At 41.1% G+C, this 26,488-nt stretch overlaps 2 protein-coding genes across 5 annotated transcripts; one reads left to right on the top strand and one right to left on the bottom strand.

Annotated features, from left to right (window-relative positions):
- Window positions 1–114: 114 nt before the first annotated feature.
- On the bottom strand, window positions 115–13,756 carry zgc:158659 (uncharacterized protein LOC791141 homolog). 4 transcript variants are annotated; one of them, XM_067372295.1, is made up of 23 exons: window positions 13,600–13,756; window positions 13,318–13,342; window positions 11,738–11,958; window positions 11,494–11,656; window positions 8,997–9,206; window positions 8,681–8,931; window positions 8,361–8,612; window positions 8,199–8,284; window positions 8,013–8,118; window positions 7,779–7,931; window positions 7,044–7,175; window positions 6,818–6,942; window positions 5,484–5,565; window positions 5,250–5,414; window positions 4,918–5,021; window positions 2,800–2,971; window positions 2,493–2,599; window positions 2,280–2,401; window positions 2,122–2,200; window positions 1,855–2,025; window positions 1,415–1,532; window positions 620–771; window positions 115–525 (listed from the first exon to the last, which is right to left on the bottom strand). In XM_067372295.1, the coding sequence occupies exons 3-23, from the start codon at window positions 11,924–11,926 to the stop codon at window positions 252–254; spliced, it is 3,213 nt and encodes a 1,070-aa protein (XP_067228396.1). In that variant the 5' UTR covers window positions 11,927–11,958; window positions 13,318–13,342; window positions 13,600–13,756; the 3' UTR covers window positions 115–251. The 4 variants fall into 4 exon arrangements, with proteins under 4 accessions (XP_067228396.1, XP_067228394.1, XP_067228395.1 ...); XM_067372293.1 differs by having other exon boundaries at window positions 13,318–13,347; window positions 13,600–13,755; XM_067372294.1 differs by lacking the exon at window positions 13,318–13,342 and having other exon boundaries at window positions 13,600–13,754.
- Window positions 13,757–19,887: 6,131 nt separating this feature from the next.
- mepceb (methylphosphate capping enzyme b) lies at window positions 19,888–26,054 on the top strand. Its single transcript, XM_067371015.1, has 5 exons — window positions 19,888–20,713; window positions 20,915–22,362; window positions 22,531–22,749; window positions 22,834–22,957; window positions 25,250–26,054. Exons 2-5 carry the CDS (start codon window positions 20,923–20,925, stop codon window positions 25,303–25,305), a joined length of 1,839 nt encoding a protein of 612 aa, XP_067227116.1. The 5' UTR covers window positions 19,888–20,713; window positions 20,915–20,922; the 3' UTR covers window positions 25,306–26,054.
- The last annotated feature ends 434 nt before the right edge of the window (window positions 26,055–26,488 follow it).

The raw sequence follows: 26,488 nt of genomic DNA, 5'->3' as shown, positions 1-26,488 counted from the left end.
TTAATTATCATGAAAATAATAATAAAAAAAAAAATCGTACTGGTTCTAAAAACAGACTTGATTTTCTTTATAGAAAGTATAATTTCTTCCATGTTGCTTGTAATTGTGGGATGAGATATGAATATAGTGTGTGTGTGTGTGTGTGTGTGTGTGTGTGTGTGTGTGTGTGTGTGTGTGTGTGTGTGTGTGTGTGTGTGTGTGTGTGTGTGTGTGTGTGTGTGTGTGTGTGTGTGTGTGTGTGTGTGTGTGTGTCAGTGCTCGTTGGGCATGTGTCTGATGGTGTGGAATATCCAGTCCATCTTGGTGGTCCATCCTCCATGATGGGCGTCGTTCATCTGTTTGGTGAAGTACTCCAGCGCGTCCTGCTGGTTCTTCTCCAGCGCCAGCGTCTTGCGCAGATATGCGATGTCATCGAAACTCTGCAGCTCAGGCATCCCACAACCCAACAGCAGAGAGAAGAGGTTGATGAAGAGGCTGGCGTGCTGACGGATGGCCAGATACGCCTTATAACACATCTCCTGAAACCTGAGACACACACAGAGTGAGAGCAGCACACACACTGCAACATACTACACACATGTGCTGTACAGTGAGTGTGTGTGTGTGTGTGTGTGCGCACCTCTCGAACTCTTTGGTCTTGCTGCACTCCTGCACACCCTTGCTGATGACGATGAGGAAGTCTTGTGTGAGCACGAAAGGAACTCGCTCTCGTTTGTATCCAAATTTCTTCTTTTTATGGTCCAGGAAGTGACCAAAGTCGATATGGAACAGCTGCAAAGAAACACGATCACATGATCAGTGTGAGTGTTTGTTGAGTCTGAACACACGCTGGGGTTTAAAAGACAAGTAATATTGAGTAATGTTATCAATCTGACTGCAAACTTGAACTGAATTGAATCAAATTGAACTGAATTGATCTGAATAATGATTCTATTGTCTTCTGTAGAGCTGCTTTACAGCTGAATCTGAATTTGTTTAATAATTGATGAACTTTGCCACATTGACACTGTTATTGAACTGAATTGAATCAAACTGAACTGAATCGAATTTGTTTCATAATTGATTAAATTTGCAACACTGACTGTTATTGAACGGAATTGAATCATATTGACTTGAATCAAATTTGTTTTATAATTGATGAAATTTGCAACATGTCTGACACCGTTATTGAACTGAATTGAATCAAATTTGTTTCGTAATTGATGAAATTTGCAACATTGACACTGTTATTGAACTGAATTGAATCAACTTGAACTGAACTAAATTAATTTAATATTTGATCAATTTTGCAACATTGACAGCTTTATGTACGGTTTTGTGATTTCTTTGTTATAATGTTGTAATTTCTGGTTCTCTCTGATTGGTTGGAGCGTTCTGATTATAGCTGACTCTCGTCAGTGATTGGCTGGCGTACCTGTCCGTTCTCCTTCACCATGATGTTGCTGTTGTGTCTGTCACCGATGCCCAGAATGAACGTGGCCACGCAGTATCCAGCGCACGAGCGCGTGAACAAATCAATGGCTCTGTCGTACCTGAGAGAGAGACGGACGACATTACATGTGTTCATCTACTTTTGTTCAAGCCATCCCTTTACATTACTTCAACTTATGTTTTTAATTGAATTATGGGATTGTACTTCTGTGGAGCTCCTGAAGGGACATGATGGTGGAAAACATAACTTGCATTAACTTAATATCTTTCTATTTCTCTTCTCCAGTAAATGTATCTTGATTTAAAAATGTTCAGATATTTGTGCTGGAAATCATTTCCTGAAGTGTATATAGTGTACATGTATTTTTAGCATATCTTTCTATGGCAGAAAGAGTGTCAGAACTCGGCATGTGTGTTTCTTACGCCTCTCCCTTGTTCTTCTCTTTGATCCAGTGGTGCAGTGTGTTGCTGTTGAACTGCAGCGCCCCCTTCAGGCCTCCTTTACACTGAATCTGCATGATGGTGTGAGAGTTCTTCACCACCTCGATGAGGCCGACGCAGTCGCCGATGGACAGACAGCCGTACGGCAGCATTCTACACACACACACACATACACACACACGTGAGTTACCCAGCTGTCTGCTGATTGGTGGATGTGTGTGAGTAGTGGGCTGTGATTGGTGGACTCACCGCAGGTCCAGCCCCTGATTCTGCCAGATATTCTCCATGATTTTAATAATCTGCAGCGTCAGCATGTCTTGCCGTAGATCTGCATCACACACAGCAGTGTGTTATAATAACTCGGACGTGGTGCAGTAACACACTCACAGCTCAAACACACAGCTCACCGTCTCCGTTCTTAAAGATGATCTCGTTGTTGGTGAAGAGCAGCTCGCTCATGATATCTGGATTCTCCCAGTTTAACCACAGCGGCCGCTTGGCTGAAGACATGATACGACACTCCTCCAACCTGAGACACACAGACGGCACTTGCGCTCGAGTCGTGTGTGTGTGTGTGTGTGTGTGTGTGTGTGTGTGCGTGAGTGTGCGTGTGTGTGTACCTGAGATTCCCCAGCTGGTGAACAGGGTTCAGAGGAGAAACAAACCCCTGCAGCGCCTCCATGTAATCTGGACGGGACATGTGCTCCACCAGGAACTTCATCTGAGTCTGCAACAGCCAATCAGAGTGCAGCATGAGCTTCATGAACCAATCAAATGCAGTATTGAGTCTCAGCAGGATGATGACATAATCACTGGACCAGGTTAGTCACTTTTCATCTGTGTGTCTTTCAGATGTCCAGTCGTATCTGGAGTCCAGTGAGTCAAACCTTCATCCTGTGAATGCTGAAACCGTCCAAAAATAAGCACCTTCTGCGTCTCGTCTTTCTTCTCCTGTTTGAGTGTGTCCGTGAGGTTCACCAGCTTGTCCATGGCCTCCACCTGTCTGTTCAGGTGTTTCAGATACATGCCACACGCGCGACAGAAGGCCTCCAACAGCAGACCGAACCGCCGCGACACCGTCTTATTGTGCATCTCAGACCTACAGCACAGTTATTACACACAAAAACATTTCCATTACGTAACACTTTATTGCAAAAATATATATATATATTACACTGCGTTCCAAATTATTATGATTAAGTCAAGTAACCTTTATTTATATAGCGCTTTTTACAATTAAGTGACGTATCATTAAGATTTCAGTAGAATAAACATTCAGATTTTAGTTTTTCTAGGAAAATGTTTGTTTGTTTATTTCTCCATGTCTTTTTAGATAACTGGTATTAATCTCAGACAAAATAATTTGCCAGATCTATGGAAACCCTACTTAGAGGTTGTTCCGCATTATTAAAGGTGCCCTAGAACTTTTTTAAAAAAGATGTACTGTAATATAAGTCTAAGGTGTCTCCTGAATGTGTCTGTGAAGTTTCAGCTCAAAATACCCCATAGATCTTTTTAATTCCTTTTTTTAACTGCCTATTTTGGGGCATCATTATAAATGAGCCGATTCAGGGGCTACTGGCCCTTTAATTCTCGTGCTCCACGCCCACGGAGCTCGCGCTTGTGCAACCAGACGGTTAACAGTGCATAAACAAAGTTCACACAGCTAATATAACCCTCAAATTGATCTTTACAAAGTGTTTGTCATGCATGCGTCAGATTATGTGAGTATTGTATACTGTTATATTGTTTACATTTGATTCTGAATGAGTTTGATAGCGCTCCGTGGCTAACGGCTAATGCTACACTGTTGGAGAGATTTATAAAGAATGAAGTTGTGTTTATGAATTATACAGACTGCAAGTGTTTAAAAATGAAAATAGTGATGATATCTTTAACCATATTTAACAGTACATTAGCAACATGCTAACGAAACATTTAGAAAGACAGTTTACAAATATCACTTAAAATATCATGATATCATGGATCATGTCAGTTATTATTGCTCCATCTGCCATTTTTCGCTATTGTTCTTGCTTGCTAACCTAGTCTGATGATTCAGCTGTGCACAGATCCAGACGTTAATACTGGCTGCCCTTGTGTAATGCCTTGAACATGGGCTGGCATATGCAAATATTGGGGGCGTAAATATTAATGATCCTGACTGTTACGTAACAGTCGGTGTTATGTTGAGATTCGCCTGTTCTTCAGAGGTCTTTTAAAGAAATGAGATATATATATAAGAAGGAGGAAACAATGGAGTCACAGTCCTCATGCAATATGGGAGGAAGAAAGATCTTTCTGAAGTTGAAAAGCATGAAAAGGTGCAATTTTGTGCAAAAGGCATGAAAACAACTAATATAGTGTGAAACTGAATGGAGATTTATGATTTGTGAGTGATTTAGAGCACAGCAGGTCAGATAAAGGCTTATTAATGAAAGTTCCTGTCAAAAAAAAATGAATTGTATTACTTGTAGTACATTAAACTTTCATTAATAAGCCTTTATCTGACCGAGTTCTGCTGTGCTCTAAATCACTCACAAATCTTATGATAATTTGATAATCTCCATTCAGTTTCACACTATATTAATTGTTTTCATGCCTTTTGCACAACATTGCACCATTTCATGCTTTTCATCTTCAGAAAGATCTTTCTTCCTCCCCATATTGCATGAGAACTGTGATGTGCTTAATAATGTGGAACAACCTCTAAGTAGGGCTTCATAGATCTGGCAAATTATTTTGTCTGAGATTGATACCAGTTATCTAAAAAGACATGGATAAATAAACCAATAAACATTTTCTTAGAAAAACTAAAATCTGAATGTTCATTCTACTGAAATCTTACTGATATGTCACTTGCATAATAATTTGGAAAACAGTGTATGTAAATTGTAAAGTATTTATATGTCATGGTCGATGTTGTATTGATTATAATGATTTTAATTAAAATGTTGCACACAGTTATGAGACTCTGGAGGCTAAATGTGTGTTTGTCATGAAAATAAAGTCCCAATTTTCACACAGATTGATGCCTGAACTCACTTCAGATGCCAGAAGAAGAAATGTCCAATCCTCTGATTGGTCAACGCTTTCTTGATCAGGAACCGCGCTAACGGATTATCTAGATACATCTCATATTTCAGTACCTGGAAACACACACACACACACACACACGTCAGGGGTAAAGTTTGACATGTGTAATTGACGTTGGCCGGTGCGTGTAAACCTCACTCCCCGATCTCAAGAGGCACTGTTTGTTAGAGGGCCCGCCTCCCATGCCGGCGTACCCGGGTTCGAGTCCCGGTTCGAACAGGAGGGGTTACACATGAAACCTCTGAAGGGGAATGTGGAAACACACACACACACACACACACCTGCACGAGCTGCAGCAGGTACTGACTGAGCTTGTCGTCGGTGAGTCCCTGGATGAGGCAGCGCAGGGCGAACTCTCGCACCATCGGATCTGGGAAGTTGCAGTCCAGCAGCTCCAGAGCGGATTCAGGCTGCATGAGCGGCCAGTCCTTCAGCAGACAGTAGATCTGCACACAGACACGGATGAGTGAAGAACGGATAGATGGATAGAGCTGTGTAGAGATGGAGATGCGTACCTGCGACACTTCGTCCCGCGAGTTCCATTTGACCGACAGCAGGAGTTTGGGAAGACTTTCTGGAATATTCACACAGTAATGGCTGAAATGCAAACACGTTGAACAGACACGATTAATCTTCCCTTCAAATATGGAGCTTTTTTGCACGGAAGTCAAATGTTGATGTGGCTTTAGCAGCAGAGTTAAAGGATTAGTTTACCTCAAGATTTACTCTCCCTCAAGCCATCCTAGGTGTATATGACTTTCTTCTTTCTGATGAACACAATCTGAGAAATATTAATAAATATCCTGATGCATCCAAGCTTTATAATGGCAGTGAACAGGAAACGAGTATGAGTCATGAATATGTACTCCACACGGCTCCAGGGGTTAATAAAGGCCTTCTGAAGCAACGCAATGCATTTGTGTAAGAAAATATCCATATTTAAACAAGTTATGAAGTAAAATATCTAGCTTCCGGCAGAACACCTTCTGTATCCAACTTACGAAGATAGCATAAAGCCTCTCGCAGTTCAAAACGCTTACGCTACATCCTACACCTTCCCTATTTAGCTTACGGAAAAAGCTTAACAGACGCGACGCCAGTTCCGTTACTTTCGTAAGTTGAATACGAAGGCGACACCCAGGGTGGCTTGAGGGTGAGTAAAGCTTGGGGTAATCTTCATTTGAAAGTGAACTAATCCTTTAAAGTCACAATTCTTGTTTTTTTAATGGAATATTGTTTATTCTAAATGATTTATCGGCAGCGTTGGTGATAACTCACTACAAGTAACTTAATCAGATTACATAATTACAAGTTACATAATCAGATTACTTTTTTAAGTAACTAGTAAGGCCTTACTTTTCATAAAAGGTAACTAAGTAACGCAATTAGTTACTTTTTTAGGGAGTAACACAATATTGTGATGCATTACTTTTAAAAGTAACTTTCCCAACACTGATTATCGCTGCACATCATTATTGTTTTAAATTCATGTTCTGGTAATCTTGAATCAGAATAACTTCCTCTTGCAGCATCTCTTCTCTTCTCTGATGATGAGGGCGGGGCAACCTGTCACTCACATGAGATCCACCAATAGCAAACCACAACCATCCAATCAATTCCCCACATACAAAATCAAGCCCCGCCCTACATTTGTTCTTGTTTGATATACGACACAATAGAGGAGAAAAGACGAATGCAACTTCCCTTTCATGACAAATTTAAATTTGTCTTATGCATGACCTGATAAAGTGTAAACCTTGAGTGCACTGTGGGTGGCACTGGATAAAAGTGTAAGCTGAAATGCATAAATGTATAGTGTTACCATAACATCATGTGTGTGTGTGTTTACCGATGTCTCCACAGGAAGTCTTTCTCTTGTTCCGAGAGCTCATACAGCGGGTCTCGACTGCACAGCGCTCGCAGCTGCTCGGCGTCCGCCTGCGATATGGTGCTGTCGCACGCCAGACGACTGCTCTGATTGGCCAGAGAGATTCAGTATGAGTCCTGAAAGCGTTCAGGATTAATTCTGACATGTGTGAGTGTGTGTGAGTGTGTGTGAGTGTGTGTGAGTGTACCAGCCCCAGACAGTAGCTGTAGCCCAGCTCACGAGAGATGCTCCAGTTGGCATGTTCCTCGATCTGCTGCTCATCGGGAAACACCACCGTCTGGTTAAACCAAGGAAACTCCAGCTCCACGCACGGCGTTTCCTGCACAAGAATCACACAGGTTATAATGTGAATATAGATGCATATAGTTGTTTTATTTCATGATAACCATTTTTTCAATATATTTTTTCTGAAAGAGTCTCTTCTGCTCGCCAAAGCTGCATTTATTTGATCAAAAATACAGTAAAAACAGTGAAATATTATTACAATGTAAATCAGCTGTTTTCTATTTGAATATATAGTAAAGTGTAATTTATTCCTGTGATCAAAGCTGAATTTTCAGCATCATTACTCCAGTCTTCAGTGTCACATGATCCTTCAGAAATCATTCTGATATGCTGGTCAGTTAGTATCAATTATAGTGTCACATTGGAGAGCATAAGAAGCTTCTTTCAAAAACATAAAAACGTCTTGGTTGCTGTTGTAACCCTCGTCCCCTGATGGAGGAAATGGAGACATTGTGTCGACACTAGGGGTCACTCTTGAGAGCCCCGATCACCTGTCTGGCCACGCTCCGGACATCCAGGTATTAAAGAGGCCAGTGTGTCATTGCTCGTTCAGCTGTATTCATGAGCCTTTACAGCTACTAAAGTGATTCGATGGAGAGATTACAGAGCTCTTCTGATGGCCGTATCCCTCACTCACCTTGTTTGGGTTCGATCCCGACACTCCGATAGGGTTGAGAAGATCCTCCAGTCCGTGAGGAACCGGCCACAAACCCAGAGCCACCTTACCGCTGACCAGCGTGTCTTTATAGTCGAAGAGATTGATGTTTCCCCAGGCCAGCGGACAGTGTTCCTACACACACACACACACGTAGTGAGATCAGCAGCGAGTCATTCGCGGCGACGGACAGGATGAGGAAAGGTTAAAGGTCACCTCTTTGGCACCCTTGCGACCCTTGACGGAGCAGATGGACAGACAGAGACGAGCAGAACGAGGAACATCTGTCAGGTAGATGTCATACGACAGCCACTCGTTCCACCTGTGTGAGAGATCGTGATGTAAGGATGTTTCGGTGTGTGTGTGTGTGTGTGTGTGTGTGTTTCTGTGAGTGTGTGTTACCTCGGGTTGGAGCAGGGCACTCTCTGTGTGTTGACGTTGTCACACAGCGGTTCTCCTCCATGATATATTCCCGTTCTCACGTAGATCTGACACACACAAAGACAGAATAGACATCACAGAGTGTGATGAGCACATGACCGAGACCGTCTCTCTCTCTCTCACCTTGTCTATGTCTCTGATGTTGACGTTGACGTATGTGGCGCACAGCAGCCGGACTCTCAGGTGTGTGTTGAAGGCCCAGAGGGAGCGCGGGGAGCCGGGGTCTCCTCCGCCGGGGCAGGGGCTGGGCTGAGGCGTGCGCCGGCTGTACGACGGAGCCATGAACCCGCTGGCGGGAAGCTGACTGTACAGACTGTCCTTGCTGACCAGCATCAGGTGAGGCAGACGGGCCAGCGTGATGCAGCTCCTGATGTACTAAACACACACAGACGGCGTCAGCGCAGCAGAGCTACAGACGTGACCGAGCAGAGACTGACACACACCTTGTACTGGCTGAGAGGATATTTCTCCAGGAAGTACTCGTCGCATCCGCACACTTTGAGGATGTACTGGCCCTGATACTCCTGCACACACAGCCGCAGCTGCTGCGCGGACAGATGCATGCTGCGCGTCTTCTTGCGGATGGCTTCCGCGATCAGCTGCTCCGGGAGAGAGTCGTGTGCGATCTTCAGCGTGTACTTCTGCTTGGAGTTGGACGGAGACACGATCACCCAGATGGTCACGATCAGACGGCCTGCGGAGAGACACGGTTGAAGCCGGAGGAGGGTGGACAGGGAGGGACAGGACGAGCACACGCACCTTTGTCCAGTTTGCTGTAGATGTGCTGCGGCAGGTCGGCCGAGGACTCCACGTTGGGAGGGTAGACGTACAGCGCCTGCGTGTGAGCGCCTCCTCCCTCGCGCTCCTCCACCGCCTCCCGGCACACGCTCAGAATGTTCCGCCGGAAGTCCTGCACCTCCGGATCCTTCACCAGCTCGAACTCACAGATGGGCATTCCTATGGCAAAACCTGCGACACGCACGGGAGGAGTGTGATGGTGTCACGCCACGTCTTCATTTGACAAGTTTTATTGCTTCAGAACTTTATTTTTTCCCTGTGCGACTGAAATAAAACCCACTAGATCTCTTAATAATGAATTTATTATCAAATCAATTATTTAAAAAAGAGGCTTGTCTTCTGATATGAATTCATGACTGATTCAGATTCTGACACAACATGTTTTCAGAGTAAAATCTCGTTCACACCAAGGATAATAACAATAACTTTTAACTTTTTAAAACTTTTAACAATAGAGTTTTCGCTTTGACTCTGTGAGAACATCAGAGTCCACACCGCAACTAGAGGAACGATATCACCGGAATCACTTTCAGAGCAACTTTTTCCACATGATGAACGATAAAAACATTGACAGCCAATCAGAATCCATCCTGCTTTAACGAGCTTGAGCATTTAAAGCGACAGACCGCAGAGAATAAACAGAACAATATTGTTATAGTAATTATAGTTATCGTTAAAGTTATTGTTATCATAATTATCATTGTAGCAATTGTTACAGTTATCGTTATAGTTGTTATAGTTATCTCTATAGTTATCATAATTATCGCTATAGTTATCATAGTTATACAGTTAATGTTATAGTTATTATAGTTATCGTTAAAATTATTGTTATTATAGTTATCGTTAGAGTTACCGTTATCATAATTATGGTTATAGTTATTGTTTTAATTATTATAGTTATCATATATTTTTATAGTTATCATTAAAGCTGTCATTAAAGCTAGTTATTGGTATAGTTAATGTTATCATTATAGTTGTTGTAGATATCGCAATAGTTATCATAATTATAGTTATAGTTAACATGATAGTTATCATAGTTATAGTTAAAGTTATTATCATAGTTATCATTAAAGTTGTTATAGTTATCGATATAGTTAAAATTATCATATAGTTATTGTTATATTTATCCTTATAGTTGTCGTTAAAGTTAGTTATAGTTATTATTGTTAATGTTATCATTATAGTTGTTAAAGTTATCGTTATAGTTATCATAATTATCGTTATCGTAACAGTTATCATAGGTATCGCATAGTTTTTATAGTTATCGTTAAAGTTATTGTTATAGTTATTATCGTTATCGTTAAAGATATTGTTATTAGTTATTACAGTTATCGTTAAAGTTATTGTTATTGTAGTTATATAGTTATTGTTAAAGTTATTGTTATAGTTATAGTTATCGTTAAAGTTATTGTTATAGTTATAGTTATCGTTAAGGTTATTGTTATAGTTATTATAGTTATCGTTAAAGTTATTGTTATCATAGTTATCATATAGTTATTGTTATAGTTATCATTATAGTTGTCGTTAATATTGGTTATTTATAGTTATTGTTACAGTTATTGTTATCATTATAGTTATTATAATTATTCGCTATAGTTATCCTAATTATCGTTATCGTAACAGTTATCATAGGTATCGTATAGTTTTTATAGTTATCGTTAAGGTTATAGTTATCATAGTTATCGTGTAGTTATTGTTATCGTTATCATTATAGTTGTCGTTAAAGTTGTTTATAGTTATTATAGTTAATGTTATCGTTTATTTGTTATAGTTATCGTTATCGTATCAGTTATCATAGGTATCGTATAGTTATTATACTTATCGTTAAAGTTATTGTTATAGTTATTATAGTTATTGTTATCGTAGTTATCAAATAGTTATTGTTATAGTTATCATTATAGTTGTCATTAATATTAGTTATTTATAGTTATTGTTACAGTTATTGTTATCATTATAGTTGTTATAATTATTCGCTATAGTTATCCTAATTATCGTTATCGTAACAGTTATCATAGGTATCGTATAGTTTTTATAGTTATCGTTAAGGTTATAGTTATCATAGTTATCGTGTAGTTATTGTTATCGTTATCATTATAGTTGTCGTTAAAGTTGTTTATAGTTATTATAGTTAATGTTATCGTTTTAGTTGTTATAGTTATCGTTATCGTATCAGTTATCATAGGTATTGTATAGTTATTATACTTATCATTAAAGTTATTGTTATAGTTATTATAGTTATTGATTGAAAAAGTTATTGTTATCATAGTTATCATAATTATCGTTATAGTTATCGAATAGTTATTGTTGAGGTTATCATTAGTTATAGTCATCATGACAGCCAATCAGAATCCATCCTGCTTTAGAGAGCTTGAGAAGTTAAAGCAACAGACGACAAAAGCGCAGCTGGGTTTATAAGAACGATATTATGGTGTGGACGGGTAACTCTGACAGCACTGACCGATCTCCCTGTTGAGTATCTTCTCCTCCCTGTTTCCCAGCGGCTCAATGACCTTTAGGATGGGGTGAAAGAGTCGAAGGTCACACAGACGGCGTGTTTCATCATAGAACTCCTCCCTCTCGGCCTCCTGCGTCACGCCCACAAAGATGTAGCAGGACTCCTCCTGTCGGCCAATCAGAGAGGGAGTTCAGAGCAGTGTTCACCTGTGTGGTGTGCTAGAGCAGATGAGTGGAGCGCTCTCTACCTGCAGCAGGTGGTACAGCGGGTACTTGCGGGCCTCGCTGAAGAGCTGCTGCTTTATGCTGGTCAGCGGAGCCTCCCTCAGACACTCCAGACTGACCAGGATGCCGTTGGGCAGACAGCAGTCCACCAGGATACGAGGAGGCATCAGGTGAAGCCCCCATAACTCTCCTGACGAGGGCCGAGGAGCCATGCTGTCCTCCAACACACACACACACTCAACACCTGCACACACACACACACACACACACACACACACACACACACACACACACACACACACAGAAAACAGTGCTGTAGCTTTTATAGAGTTGATTTATTAATATAACTCTGATATTATTAGTAATATTTAATTGATTATCCAAACATCACTTTACAGAAAAGATTTTATTATCAAATGATAATTAATATAATCTTTTGATAATCTGTGATATTGCAGATCTTTTGTCCTGATGGGAGTCGGGGCGCGCGCAAGGGCACGCGCAGCTGCGAGCGGGCGGATGTAGGGCGCGCGATGCACAAAAGAGCTCTCGCTGAAATTGAACCATAAATATTAGCGACGCGCCTTACTGTATAAATCTGTGCATCTCTACTGTACATATCGATACGGTGAAATAGCGACTGTGACAAAAAAATAAATAAATCCGATAAAAGCTTCTGCTATATGTTAATATAAATCGAAAATGTAATATCAAATCTGTCGTGACTGAAAAATCATCACTGACAGGAATATAACGAGCACTGTTATTGTTGCAGTGAACGCGGTTTCCTGATGCGCGTGCCCGAATGCCGGTGTAAATGTGATTTCACAACGAAACGTGATGTTTATGACACAGAAAACCCGTTAAACAATATCTATGAACCGAGAGAGAAAGGACCGGGTCGGGAAAGCGCTGCACGGTTTTGTGTTTGATCAGAACTGCGATATAATATCACACACGAGCACAAACATATGACAACATGCCAAACCCTTCAGCGACAGCAATATCGAACAAAGAACGTGTTCATCACCGACACAAACCCACCTGCGCGAGAATCACTGTCACACCCGCATCCTGATGACCCGCGCGCGCCCGGTGACCCGACAGTCTGATGTGATGTCAGCAGAATAAAGCCATCATCATCATCATCATCATCATCATCACTGTTACCCACCGGTCAGTATCTGCCCCTCCACTCTCTCTCTCTCTCTCTCTCTCTCTCTCTCTCTCAGAGCATCTTTGTCCCGTTACCGGAGAACAATGAATCTAGCGGGCGCGAGTGCGGTTTTAACGGGAACGCGCACGAACTGTCAGCGGATTATTATGAGACTTTATTCAGAAATATGAACTGTCGGGCCACATAAAAAAAATGTAATAACTTTAATCTAAATGTAAAGAAAAGAAAAAAAAAAGAAATATATATATATATATATGATGAATTCAGGTTGATTGGGACACTTTTTGCCATTGAGATGACTGGGAAAAAGTGTGTGTGTGTATATATATATATATATATATATATATATATATATATATATATATATATATATATATATATATTATTAGAATATAATATATATTAAATTATATAAGAAAAACTAACCTTATGGTGCTGTATTATACTCCCGCTGTCCTGCAAATAAAGTTTTGTTTAACAGCTTAACAAATGTGTGTGTTGTTGTTGTTTGTCTGTTGTTCAGCAGATGTGATCTAAGAGATTACTGTTTTTCTCTCCATCTATATGAAGATTAAAATCTGCTGACCTCTTTTCCTCTAATCTCTTTCTCTCATTGTCTCCTTCACTAACGGGCTGTTGTGTAATTAACTGAACGCCTCATTAAAGACTCCATGTGTCCATCAGCTGCAGAGTAAGTGTGTTACTCACCGGCCGTCTGTGCAGATCATCATCATCATCATCATCATCATCACACGTCTGTCCGTCAGGATCATGTGAGCTTCACACTCACTGCGACTCCGGAGTTTCTCAGGATCTGCGTTTCGCTCTCTCTGCTGGAACAATGCTGACTTCCTCTCGTGCACACACACACACACACACACACACACACACACACACACACACACACACACACACACACACACACACACACACGCACACACACACACACACACATTCACACACACACACACACACACCCATTCACACACACACACACACACACACGCACACACACACACCCATTCACACACACACACACACACACCTCAATCTGACAGTTAATGTTCTGAATGTGTGAATGTACTATTTACACAAACTTAAATCCACGTGAAAACTTCACACAAGCACAGATACTTATGCTGTCACACACTCTCATACACACACACACACACACTCACTCTCTCTCTCACACACACACACAGGTTTGGCTTTGTCGGTCTATTGTTCATATTTCCTGTTTTCTAACCCCACATATCTGTGAAAATGGGTGTGTGTGTTTATTTTTATTATTGTGTGTGTCCTGTACTCTCCCTCTCTGTCCTAGTGCAACAACAGGAAGCAGCTCTGCTCAGTGACACACACACACACACACACGTCATCTGCATCACTTCATTAAATCAAAACTCCAGCGCTCTCATCAAACACAGAGACTGATGAATGTGTGTGTGTTTCTGACGTTGTGTAATATTCCTTGTAAGTGTGTGTTTTATGGTTAGAGTCCTATAAAGAGCACCTGATCTCCATCTTCATCTTTTAGTGTGAAATGTTGATGTTTGAAACGCCTCCATCTTGAGTTTCTTCACAATATTCCTCATTTAAATAATTAATATGCAGAATAAAGGGGGCGGGGCCTGGTTGAGTTAGTTAGTAGTGTGTTGAAACTGGCGGTTATGGTAAGGGGCGGGGCATTTCTCAAACACCAATCACAACACACCGCTCCAGCTGACCAATCAGAGCACATTGTGCTTTTCAGAAGGAGGGGCTTCATAGAGACAGGAAGTAAACAGAGCGTTACTGACAGACTGGGAAGAGAGGAGCTGCAACAATGGAGAATATGAGGAGAATAATCAACATTCAATCTAGTAGAGCACAAAAACTACATCAAGAGTTTGAGAAAGGTGTGTGTGTGTGTGTGTGTTTGCTGAACTCGTCACTTTGTCTTCATGAACAGTGTTGATTCTCCTCTTCATCTTCATCAGTGGTCTCTACAGGAGCTCATCCGGCCATCTGCTCTGCTGTGTCGGTCAGAGGGTCAGAGGTCAGAATGAAAAGGAAAAGGAAAGCAGGACGGTGTGTGTTTCAGGTGCGACACTAGAGGGAGTCAGCGCTGGGCTAGAGGACGGAGTGTGTTTGAGACTGTGTGCTGCATACTACTGATAAAACACCAAATATCACCATCATCATCTCGTGTCGTGTAAGACCCAGTTAATACTGTGAAAAAATAAGATCATAAATGTGTAAAATATTTAGTTTCTATTACATCATCGCATTTTTGTCTACTCACTGTAGTGTTAGATGTAATTTCATTTATTTATTATACTTTATTATATTATACTTATTTTAATACATTTATTTAGTTGGTTACTTAGTTCTTTTTTTTTTCTTTTTTTAATTTATTTTAATCAAGTTTTATTTATTTATTTAGTTTTATCAAATTTATTTTATTATTTAAATAATTTGTTTATTTTTAATCATTTTAAATGTATTTATTTTAATCAGCTGTTTTTATGTAGTTATATATTTTTGTATTTAAATTGTATGTATATTTTTAATCAAATGTATTAACTTGAATTAATTATTTTAATTAAAATGTAATGTTTTATAATCATTTAAACCAAGTTTTATTAATTTTAATCTATTTATTTTAATCTAATGTATTCATTTAATATTAATTTTTATAGTACATTTTTATCATTTATTTGAATCAAATGTATTTTCTCTAAACTGGACCCCAGGAATTGGGCCACCAACGCTTCAACACTCCCTCTAGTGGACAGAAGCTCCATCTCACACACACACACACACACACACACACACACACACACACACACACAGCCTGCGTCTCAATGTGCATACTATCCATCCTAAATAGTATGTGACACTAGTAATATTCAATACCAATTAGAGCGGATAGGGTGGATATTTTGCACACTGGGATGCAGGGACACACACAAACCCCTTGTGTGGACTCCTTCACTGCCTGTCATGATCATCAACTTTATTTTGTAAATATAAGTTTTAATGACAGAGCAATGTGGATGGTGGTAAGTAAAATCTAATTATTAATAGGGTAGAGTGGGGGAAAGCGCCCCCCACCTGTTTTTCTCACAATAAGCACTAGAGGTAGTCAATATACATTTTCACTGTTGCTATGCACTACGTTTGACAACGGGGATAAACAAATCTCCTTGGAGAAGCTGACACCAGCGACGTATTTGAAGAGAAGAGGATTACATGATAAGCGCTATAATTTTCAGATATTAGTAAACAAGTGTTTAAGAGAATATTGTTCTGCAGGATATCACAGTGATGATAGATGAATAGTGAAGTCTGTAGTTTGAGAGGATATGTTATTTATAAGGAATATGATTATATTTTAAAAATTAAACATTTTTTAAAAAAGTCGTAGCTTGTGGGGTAAAATGCCCCCCAGAGGGCATAGTTTCTCTCTATCATAATTACTATAATAACATATTTCTGTCTATCAAATCCTTTGTTTTACACTTAATGCAGTATAACTAGGTGGTAAAATCAAAATATTGAAACAAAATTAAAAAATAATAATAATAATAAAAATTACCTCAAGTGAGCATTAGGCTAGCTTGATAGCACAGTTAGCTCACTGATGGAAGGTGGTTAGGTGACCAAATGAAATTGGGTGGCTTTTAATGCATTTATTGGACATATTTTACTATATAAATGTATAAGTTCAATATTTATTTAGGGTTTTCTGTTTGTCTTGGTGATAGTGGTGAACAAATACATCAATTATCAAATGTTAAAAATTTGGATATGTTGGATATTCCTCAAATAAATATTAAAAATATTAAATATGTAGGCCTATACATGTTGATACGTTACTTGCCTTTTACTTTTAGAAACTAGTCTGTTCATTTTGCTGTTGATCTATAAAGCAAACTGGTTGGTAAAGAAAGGGGGCATTTTACCCCACCTTGGGGGGGCGTTTTACCCCACCGCTGGGGCAAATAGCCCCCTTTGTACAAAAATATTTTCAGTCAAAATACTAATTAATTATAAAGGCTGAGCAATTTTAATATTTGGTGAATAACTCCTGCCATAGTCACTCAATGTCACATTTTCCTTAAGGGGGGCGTTTTCCCCCACTCTACCCTACATATTTTTACAAACATTTCTAACTCCCATAATGTATTCTTACACATTCAAAGTTTTCTTTTATACTTTGATAAGTCTTAATTATTACATTAAAAATATTAAATTATGTATAAGTCAAAATTATGAGTTTTAAAAAATCGAAATTATGAGATAAAAGTCGAAATTTCGACTTAATATGTCAGAATTTCGACTTTCATTTATAGCACAACTAATGATTTCAGTTTTTCTCAGGTCACAGATATAAAAGTATATTATTTAAAAGTAAATTAAAACTACAACACTGCTGAAATAACTCGAACAAATGCCACGGAACATTATCGTGAAGCGATCGGGCCATTATTAAACCCCAACAGAAACCCAAAGAACTGATGTGTTTTTCTGCGCCCAGTCTAATCTGTAACATTCGTCCATTCGATTAAACGACGTTAAACAGGAGAAACGACGAATATTTCTGTTAAAATATTAATTCTGACACAAACCTGACGGGAAAGTCTGAGGAGGACGTTAAGACCTGTCAATCATCCACTCAAGCGCGCTCACGATGCGTCACTTCAAGTCCCCATAAAATCAAAATGGATGTTTGTTTGTTTTTTGGCTTTTTTTAGTATGAATATCGTGTCCTAACCAGACGCGATGCGATAAGATTCCAGCGACGAGCAATTTGACTGTCCACACTAGTCGCGACGCGACAATGAAGCGATAAAATCAATCAAAAACCACAGCCAATCAGAAGAGAGTGTGGGCGGGCTCTCTCGGCAAGACAATGAAATGGGCAAGTGCACAGTAAAATTCATAAATATTACACCATTTAAAGGGATAGTTCACCCAAAAATGAAAATTTGATGTTTATCTGCTTACCCCCAGTGCATCCAAGATGTAGGTGACTTTGTTTCTTCAGTCGAACGCAAATTATGATTTTTAACTGCAACCGCTGCCGTCTGTCAGTCAAATAATAGCAGTGATTGGGAACTTCAACTATAACAGTAAATAAAACTTGCTTAGACAAATCAAAATTAAACCCTGCGGCTCGTGACGACACATTAATGTCCTAAGAGACGAAACGATCGGTTTGTGCGAGAAACCAAACATTATTTATATAATTTTTACCTCTAATACACCACTATGTCCAACTGCGTTCAGCTTCCGGCTAGTGAGGTCTGATCGCGCTCTGACAACGGAAGTGATGTCTCGCCCATATACTTCAATGAGCGCGAGACATCACTTCCGTTGTCAGAGCGCGATCGTTTCGTCTCTTAGGACATTAATGTGTCGTCACGAGCCGCAGGGTTTAATTTAACAAAGCAGTCAGGCGTTAGATAGGAGAAAGATTAACCTCGGTGGACTTGAACTTGAAAAATGGTGTACTAACGTCTTTTTACTAGCCTCTTGAGCTGAAGCGCTACAGCAATCTGTCACGACACATTAAAGAGCCACAAAACGGTTTTTATTGTTTGAATTTTTGTTTGAAAGCTGGGACGTTGTTTAAAGGTTCTCTAAGCGATCCTGGGTGGAGTAACTTCCTGTTGACGTTCAAAGTGTTGTCAAACAAAACAGAGGCTAGCTAGACCCTCCTCCTCCTCCTCCTCCTCCTCTCCAGGCTTCCTGAAACAGTCATGAATGTGCATTTAAAATCATTCTTGTCAGTTATTGGCTGGAGCGTGTTTATTATGATTCATGGTCCAGGCTGCACCAGTTTGTTTTTGTTACCGTTTTCGGAGCTTGTGGCGACTGCAGAGACTGTGTTTTTTTTACAGTGTGTTCAGGGGACAGGCAGCTAGCGGATAGTGAGGAGATGTTTGCTGTATGTGATAAAAAATGTTTTGGCCTAAAAATGCGTGACATCACTTAGAGTTAAATAAAGCACAGCCGCAACAATGTGGAGTAATAGAAACCGTTTCTAAAATAGAATATTCACATGTCGCGACTGGTTTGGACAAAAACTCATGGAAAAGATGCATTTTATTGATTGCCGCGTCGTCGTGTTGCCTGTTACTGCTATCTATAAGCTAGCTTGCTCCAAAACAATGACAAAATTCGCATTTAGAAGATTAGCATTCAAAACTTACCGTGTGTCTCAATCAGCTCCCTAGTTCAGTAGTCAGGGCACTGATGAGGGTATCATGGAGCTGATTGAGACACAGGGTTAGTCTCTCCAAGATGAATCAGTGATTTTGATGACATCACAGATTTTCTGTCCAATCAAATGCTCTCTAGAATCTGAAGAATCCTGCCCCCTAAATGTGCGATGCTTCCGGTGTCATTATGTAAAAAGAGTCCATAATGCTGATTGATATCGCAAAATATTTGTTAGCACATAACTTATAATAAATAGCACAGATATTTTACCGTTTACTTGCACGTAATTTTTTTTTCTTTATTAAATTGACTTTACATACATCTAATAGGCCTACATCAATTATTTTCAACAACAGAGATGTCTTAACAACTATCTCTTTTTCAAGATTAAAGAGTCATAAATGATTTTAAGTCAGTAGAAAACAGTCTGACATGTATTTTGCTTTGTGAATATATTTATTATATTAATATATAGAATTAATATCTATTTAGCCTACAGAATTTTAATTATATTCAATATTGTCCATCTCCCATAAACCAGTATCACAATATTGTAACATCTTGTAATAAATAAATAAAACATGAACTGAACTCGGGTCAGACATAAATTGGGGGGGGGGGGGGGGGGGGGGTTCGACAGGACTACATTTCCCAGAGTTCTCCTCCTCCTGCAGAGACGAGGGAGGGTGTCTTTAAAAACTCGCTGTCACATTAATGTATCACATTGCATAATGTCACTGTCACATAACGCGCGTTTCCACCTTTATTCAGTCATTAGTCGTTGTTGTAGGCTTTATTTGCGTGCTGAGGAACTCAGTCAGGGGTTGTTTACACATGTGACGGGTGCCTGTGTCAGTCCTGACTGTTCGACGAAGCAACACGATGGGATTTCCACAAACATAAATTGTAGTTAAATATACAAAGTCATTTTTGTCCACGGCAAGTGATATTTGTTGATATTGATGATATTGATTAGTTTCTGTCGGGTCAGCACAGGCAGTCCGCCGGATACCTATTCAGCAAGGAGGGGCGGTGACCGAGAGCACATGCCTTCATTTTGAGCGATACTATTGGTCGTTTAGGGGGCCTTAGTGTATATCCAACGTTCTGATTGGCGGACGCGGCTGTCCGTCAGTCTTGGTCCGTGGTGGAATATATAAGCGCGTGGATCTGCTGTGCCACAGCGCGAGATGGAGCAGCGCGAGCTCGCGCATTCATGAACATTCTCGAAATCAAAGTCTGTTTTTATAATAATCACTATTTTAGGGAGTAAATTTCACATTTACTGTAGCATCTCTACTGCAGCTGCGTTTGTACACGTCTCAAGTGAGGGCGGATCTGTCGCTCAACATTTGCGTTATTTTTTATGTGATTTTCGCGTTCGTATTTACGAAAGGAGGAGAAACGATCGCGCTTAGAAGTGTGTGTGTTAAAATACGTGTGTGTTTGTGTTAGATAGGGGCGGGAGCTTTTGGGACTCGCGTTTCTGTGGCATTATTCATGAGCAGTGCGGTAGACCCTCCTGGAGGCGGAGTTATTCAAATGAGAAGGGCGTGTTAGTATCACAAGCACATCAATGTACATCTAACTATACTGAAGGATCTCTAGTCAAGTAAGTATGCATAATATAATATGTATATTGTAATGACAAATTCATAGTATGTAGAACTTGACTTGTTTCTCTCAATCGTGAGTTTGCATCGCAATTGTGAGATAAAAAGTTGCAATAATCTTCTTAAATGTATTAATTTTGTGGTGGAAACCAGTTTCCGTAGTGATGTATGTTGAACTGTTGTGTTTTTCCGCCGTACAGGCTAATGGATGTGTACCGTGATGTCCGTACAAAGTGAGCTTCCGGCTGCTGGCGGGGCAGGTTTGCACGCTCCGTCGCCGCTGCAGATGTCCGTCACCATCCAGGAGGAGGTGACCGCCAACATGGTGCTAACTGAACTCGCTGCCAATCATGTGACCCCTCAAGATGGCGTCAACAACGAGGGATCCTTCCAGATTAAAAACGGCCTGCAGTCGCGAGCCGAGGCGACGACGCAGTCACACAAACTGAACAAGCGGCGCTACAGCATGAACGTTGGGTTTAAACACCCGAGTCTCGGTAAACGCAGACGCCGCGCCAACTCCGAGTGTGACCCTGTGCTGCCCTCCAACTTCCAGCTGGGCGGGAACATCTTCGACCCGTTGAATCTCAACAGCCTGTTGGACGAGGAGGTCAGCAAGGCGCTCAACGCCGAGACGCCCAAATCGTCGCCGCTTCCCACCAAGAACCGAGAGCCGGTGGAGATTCTGATCCCCAAAGACATCACAGACCCGCTGAACCTGAGCTGCGGAGACGCAGCCGCGGGCGTGTTGGTGTCGCCCATGAAGAGCAGACGCAGACATCGCAACCGACATCATCCGGGAGCGATCGTTGACGTTTCAGATAGCGAGAAGTCAAAGGTCATCGAGGGGTCGGCGTCAGGCTCGGTGCTTCCTCTCGCCGAGGCCGGCGACGCCGTCGTGCTCAAGCCTGTGGAGGAGTCGCCGCGTCCGTACGAGCTCAACACGTCAATCAACTGCCGTGACGAAGTGGTTCCGCCCATATTGCCGCGGCGGCGTTCCCATCCCTCCGCGACTAACTCCGGCCAGTCGTCCAAACACAGGAAGCGTCGGCGAACCACCAGCCATTCCGACCGCCTGTCCATCACGCCGACTCCTCCCATCAAACGGCCAATCACGACCTTCCACACTCCAGTTGTGGGCGGGGTCAGCGGAGCTCCTCCTCCGGGGGCGGAGAAAACGCCGCATCAGCGCAAGCCTCAGCGCAGGTTCCAGTACGGAAACTACAGCCGTTATTACGGTTACCGCACACCGTCGCTGACCGCCGACCCGCGCTTGGCCTTCTTTAAACCGGAGTGGTTCCGCGGCAAAACCGTCCTGGACGTGGGCTGTAACACGGGTCACGTCACCCTCGCCATCGCCAGACACTGGGGCCCCGAGCGCATCCTCGGTCTAGACATCGACGGCGCGCTGGTGCACGCGGCCCGGCAGAACTTGCGCCACTTCCTGTCAGAGCTGCATGACAGGAGGCAGTCGAACGTGGGTGGGTCAGAGGTCGAAGCGTTGGCGCCGCTGATGGGCCTGCAGCTGGACCGGGCTTCAGCGTTACCCAGGTTTCCCATCTCCTTCACGCGGTGCCGCGGACCCATCGCCACACTTCCCATAATGCACATCCCGGGCCTGTTTCCCTGCAACGTGTCCTTTCTGAAGGTAATCTATGAGCTTTTTTTTTCTGGTTTGGTTTTGCAGTGCAAACGTCTTCCTGTATACTGTGTGTGTGTGTGTGTGTGTGTGTGTGTCAGTGGATTTAGTGTGATGTGTGTCAGTTCATCCCCAGACTGATCTCACACAGCTGGTTTTTGCGTGTTGTTTGTTCAGGGCAACTATGTGCCGGACAGTGATGCGGCAGTGATGTCACAGCGCCCAGAGTACGACGTCATTCTGTGTCTGAGTTTGACCAAGTGGGTTCATCTGAACTTCGGCGACGCTGGAATCCAGAGACTGTTTCGTCGCATATACAGACACCTGTTACCTGGAGGAGTGCTGATCCTCGAACCGCAGCCCTGGAGCTCCTACAGTCGCCGCAAGAGACTGACGGTAACACACACACACTCACAGACACACACTCTCTCACACACACACACAGTGTACTGTGTGTGATCAGTTCTGTTGTGTTTTCAGGACGTGACCTACAGGAACTACAGCAGCATCAGACTGAAGCCTGATCAGTTCAGCTCCTTCCTCACCTCTGAGGTCGGCTTCAGCAGCTACGAGCTGATCGGGACGCCGCGCGCATGTGCTAAAGGTACCGTCCATCCGTCCATATTCCGTAAAGGAAAATAACAGTCACACAGTTCTTCAGTTGGGAAACAGTAATTTAATTTACTTAATTTCAGCTATAAAGCAGTTCAAAGGTTTAAAAGACTCTTAATATTCAATTTCAGTTCACAAGTTTGAGAATCGATTCATTTCCGACTTTGCTTCGATATTGTTTGTGTATGTGTGTGTATGAAGAGTTTGGTTCCTAAACGCTATAAATCCATTTTGATTAATTCGAGTAAAAATGTGTTTTCTTTACCAAGAAAGCGGCAAGATGAAATCCACTATTTTCTGTTTCAAACTTTCACATAGCATCTTTTGGTTATAAAAACATTAAAAATTCAAATCTAGATTTAGATTTTCAAAGGTTTATTATAAAAACAGATTATTTTTCTCCCAAATCCATGACGGTTTTTTTGTTTGTTTGTTTTTTTTAAATGCAATTAATCCATCAATATAAAAGTTATTTTTCATATTGAAAACAACATAGTAAGTTGATTCACATATATTACAGCTTCTGAACTCTGAACACATTCAGTCGTCAACGAGTCATCTTGTTAATGTTATAAATTAATGATGTCTCTGTTTGTCATTAGCGATTAAAGAGTATCTGGCGCCACCGCACGGGTTAAATAAACACATTTGCAGAGTACATTGGTATTTAAAACGGCTTTTAAAAACTGTTCACGATTCAGTTTTGGGGAGCGTGACAGAAGTTTGATGCTGCAGAACAAGAAACAGCCCCATTTTTCCTCATCTTCTGAATCTCCTCACGTTAATGATGACACTTCCACGACTCGCGTTTCTTCCCCACCGCAGAAACCACCACAGGTTCATCAATGCCGTCAAAATTATTCATTTTTCTGTTTTTGTTGATCACAAAGCGGATAAGGAAGAGTAGGATGCCGAGTGTATTCAGAGTGGCGCCATTACTGTTTACAAAGCATGGAATGGAGCGCTGTGATTGGTTGAGTGGATATATCGCATTCTGCAGAGAAGGGAGACTGGCGTTTGTCACGTTTTGGAAAGAAGGGGAGAAAACGTGACAGAATAACACGACTGATATTGCATTTTGCGCAAAATTAATAAATTACTTTTTAATACTGACCAGATACAATACTGATTTTGGCGGAAAATCAATTTTTTTTTAAAAAAATGTGTCTTTTGCATTTTGGAACCAAACTTTTCATATATATATATATATACTAGTCAACATTTGAAGTGGATCAAAACCTTTCATCAAAGTTGTCCTAAAACCAAAGTGCAATACTAGTTCTTGTCTTAGGACAACTTTGATGAACTTTTTTGATCCACTTATATATAATATAAAATCAGGTTGAGTACATGTCAGTGTTTCTCAAGGGAAAAAATCTCTCTGTAGACCAGGGGCGTCCAATCTCAGTCCTGGAGGGTCAACGTCCTGCAGAGTTTAGCTCCACCCCCGATTTAAACACACCTGAACCAGCTAATCAAGGACTAATTAGGCATACTAGAAACTTCCAGGGCTGCGTTCCGCTCCAGTTTTAGACAAGCACTCGCAAACTTCCCTGAACGCTTCAGTTTATATGGACAGACCCTCGCTCCCTCGATTTTAAGATATCTATGATGTATTAATTATTGTTTTTAAATATCTAAAACAAGCCAAACACACCTATATACATACAGAATGCTGCATTAAACAGTATTAAATGATAAATCAACTCCATAGCAGATCAAGTGATCAAGGGCTTGGGAAGTTCAGCTCATTGCAGGGGTTGGCCAGTAGTGGGCACTCGTCAGCAATGACGTACATCTGAGTCGACGAGACTGAGGGAAGTTAGCGAGGGAAGGGCATTAAAAAAACGAACTGGAACGCAGCCCAGACAGGTGAGGCAGTATGGAGCTAAACTCTGCAGGACCGAGTCTGGACACCCCTGCATTCAGTCACTACATTACTATAACTCTACAGGTAAAATATTGTTGTCCAGCTGTGTAATTGACATCTTTCCGTGGATGAAACACTGATTGATCGATTACATGAGATTCATTTCAGTAAAGTTCAGGAAGTTCTGTATCTTTCAACATTCCTTCTGATGTTCATGCATGTTTATTTTCTGCTGTAATCAGTAAAGTATCTGTCAGCACACATTAAAGACAAAAACACATTTATTGACTGAATTTAGTGATCAAACTGACAGGATTTTTGAAAGCTGAGACTTTCATATCAAAATGAGTTTGTTTTGACAGATTCTGATCAGCTGATCATTAATGTTTTATTCTGCTTTGGTTTCCTTTTCAGGATTTCAGAGGTCGATTTACCTGTTCCATAAAGGCCCGGCTTCCAGCAGGAAGTGAGTTTTGGGAAGAGCGACAGAATCGTCGTTGGATCTTCTAATTGAAAACCAACACACACGTGTTGGTGTTTGTTAGCGTTGTGCTGAGGTTTGTGTCTTCCTGTGCCCTACAGAGGGAGCGCTGGACTACTTCCTGTTTGCTCTGTTTTGAACTGTTATACATGTCAGAACTGAGACTCTTTGACCTCTGGGTCACATGAGCGTGAGTGTGTGTCGTCCGTACGTCACATTTGTGGTGTGAAGCGACACACGACTGCACAGACTCTTTGAGTGACGTTTCCTGTAACACGGACACACGCCTGTTCTTCATGGCTTCATATCTGAGCCGCTTCCACATGTGCAAATAAATCTGATGTGTTTCTGATCTCTGGTGTTTGATTGTGCCTGATTTCCTCCCACTGCAGGGTTCCTTACAGTTAGTTTGATCACATTTAAGGTCATAACTCTTAGATGATGTGAGAAAAGTCATAATTATCATTTCAAGAGGTTTTAAATTTAGAGATGGAAAAACGCTAAAATAAACTTCAAACGGCTGTGATTTCAAGAGGCCGTTTCTCAAAGTCTTGATGTTGTTTTTGTGCTCTACTAGATTGAATGTTGATTATTCTCCTCATATTCTCCATTGTTGCAGCTCGTCTCTTCCCAGTCTGTCAGTAACGCTCTGTTTACTTCCTGTCTCTATGAAGCCCCTCCTTCTGAAAAGCACAATGTGCTCTGATTGGTCAGCTGGAGCAGTGTGTTGTGATTGGTGTTTGGGAAATGTCCCGCCCCTTATAACTGTAAAACACAAAAGATATTTTGGTAAATGTCTCAGTGTTGTTTTTTTGTCCATATAATGAAAGTCATTGGGGTCCGATGTTGTTTGGTTCCCAACATGCTTCAAAATATCTTCTTGTGTTTTAAACCTTTAAACCTTGAACCTTTATTTTTAAGAGTGTATAGCGCTTTATACAGTACAGGACGTTTCAAAGCAGCGTTACAGTAATAACTTCAAAGTTCATTTCAGCTCTAAAAAGACAATAGTGTGATTATTCAGATCAAGTCAGTTCAATAACAAGACAACATCTCGAGATTAAACGCCCTGTTGTTAAAAATAGCTGCATGACGGTCCAATTGAGCCTTTTTATTTCCAAAGATAGAAACTCCAGCACGTCTACACAACCTATTTGAAGACTTTATAGGGA

This window comes from Chanodichthys erythropterus, chromosome 20, assembly GCF_024489055.1.
Source record: "Chanodichthys erythropterus isolate Z2021 chromosome 20, ASM2448905v1, whole genome shotgun sequence".
Classification (NCBI taxonomy): Eukaryota; Metazoa; Chordata; class Actinopteri; order Cypriniformes; family Xenocyprididae; genus Chanodichthys; species Chanodichthys erythropterus.
The sequence above is the reverse complement of the archived record's forward strand: the minus strand, read 5'-3'. Positions and strand labels throughout refer to the sequence as shown.

Bases quoted from the DNA above. Each gene is read 5' to 3' on its own strand.
- mepceb (XM_067371015.1), top strand. From the start codon at position 20,923: ATGTGTACCGTGATGTCCGTACAAAGTGAGCTTCCGGCTGCTGGCGGG. The intron at 22,363-22,530 runs GTAATCTATGAG...TTGTTTGTTCAG, and splicing joins GCAACGTGTCCTTTCTGAAG to GGCAACTATGTGCCGGACAG. The intron at 22,750-22,833 runs GTAACACACACA...TTGTGTTTTCAG, and splicing joins GTCGCCGCAAGAGACTGACG to GACGTGACCTACAGGAACTA.
- zgc:158659 (XM_067372295.1), bottom strand. From the start codon at position 11,926: ATGGCTCCTCGGCCCTCGTCAGGAGAGTTATGGGGGCTTCACCTGATG. The intron at 8,613-8,680 runs GTGTGTGTCAGT...GTGTGTGTTTAG, and splicing joins ATCCTCTCAGCCAGTACAAG to TACATCAGGAGCTGCATCAC. The intron at 6,943-7,043 runs GTACACTCACAC...CTGGCCAATCAG, and splicing joins ACAGCTACTGTCTGGGGCTG to AGCAGTCGTCTGGCGTGCGA.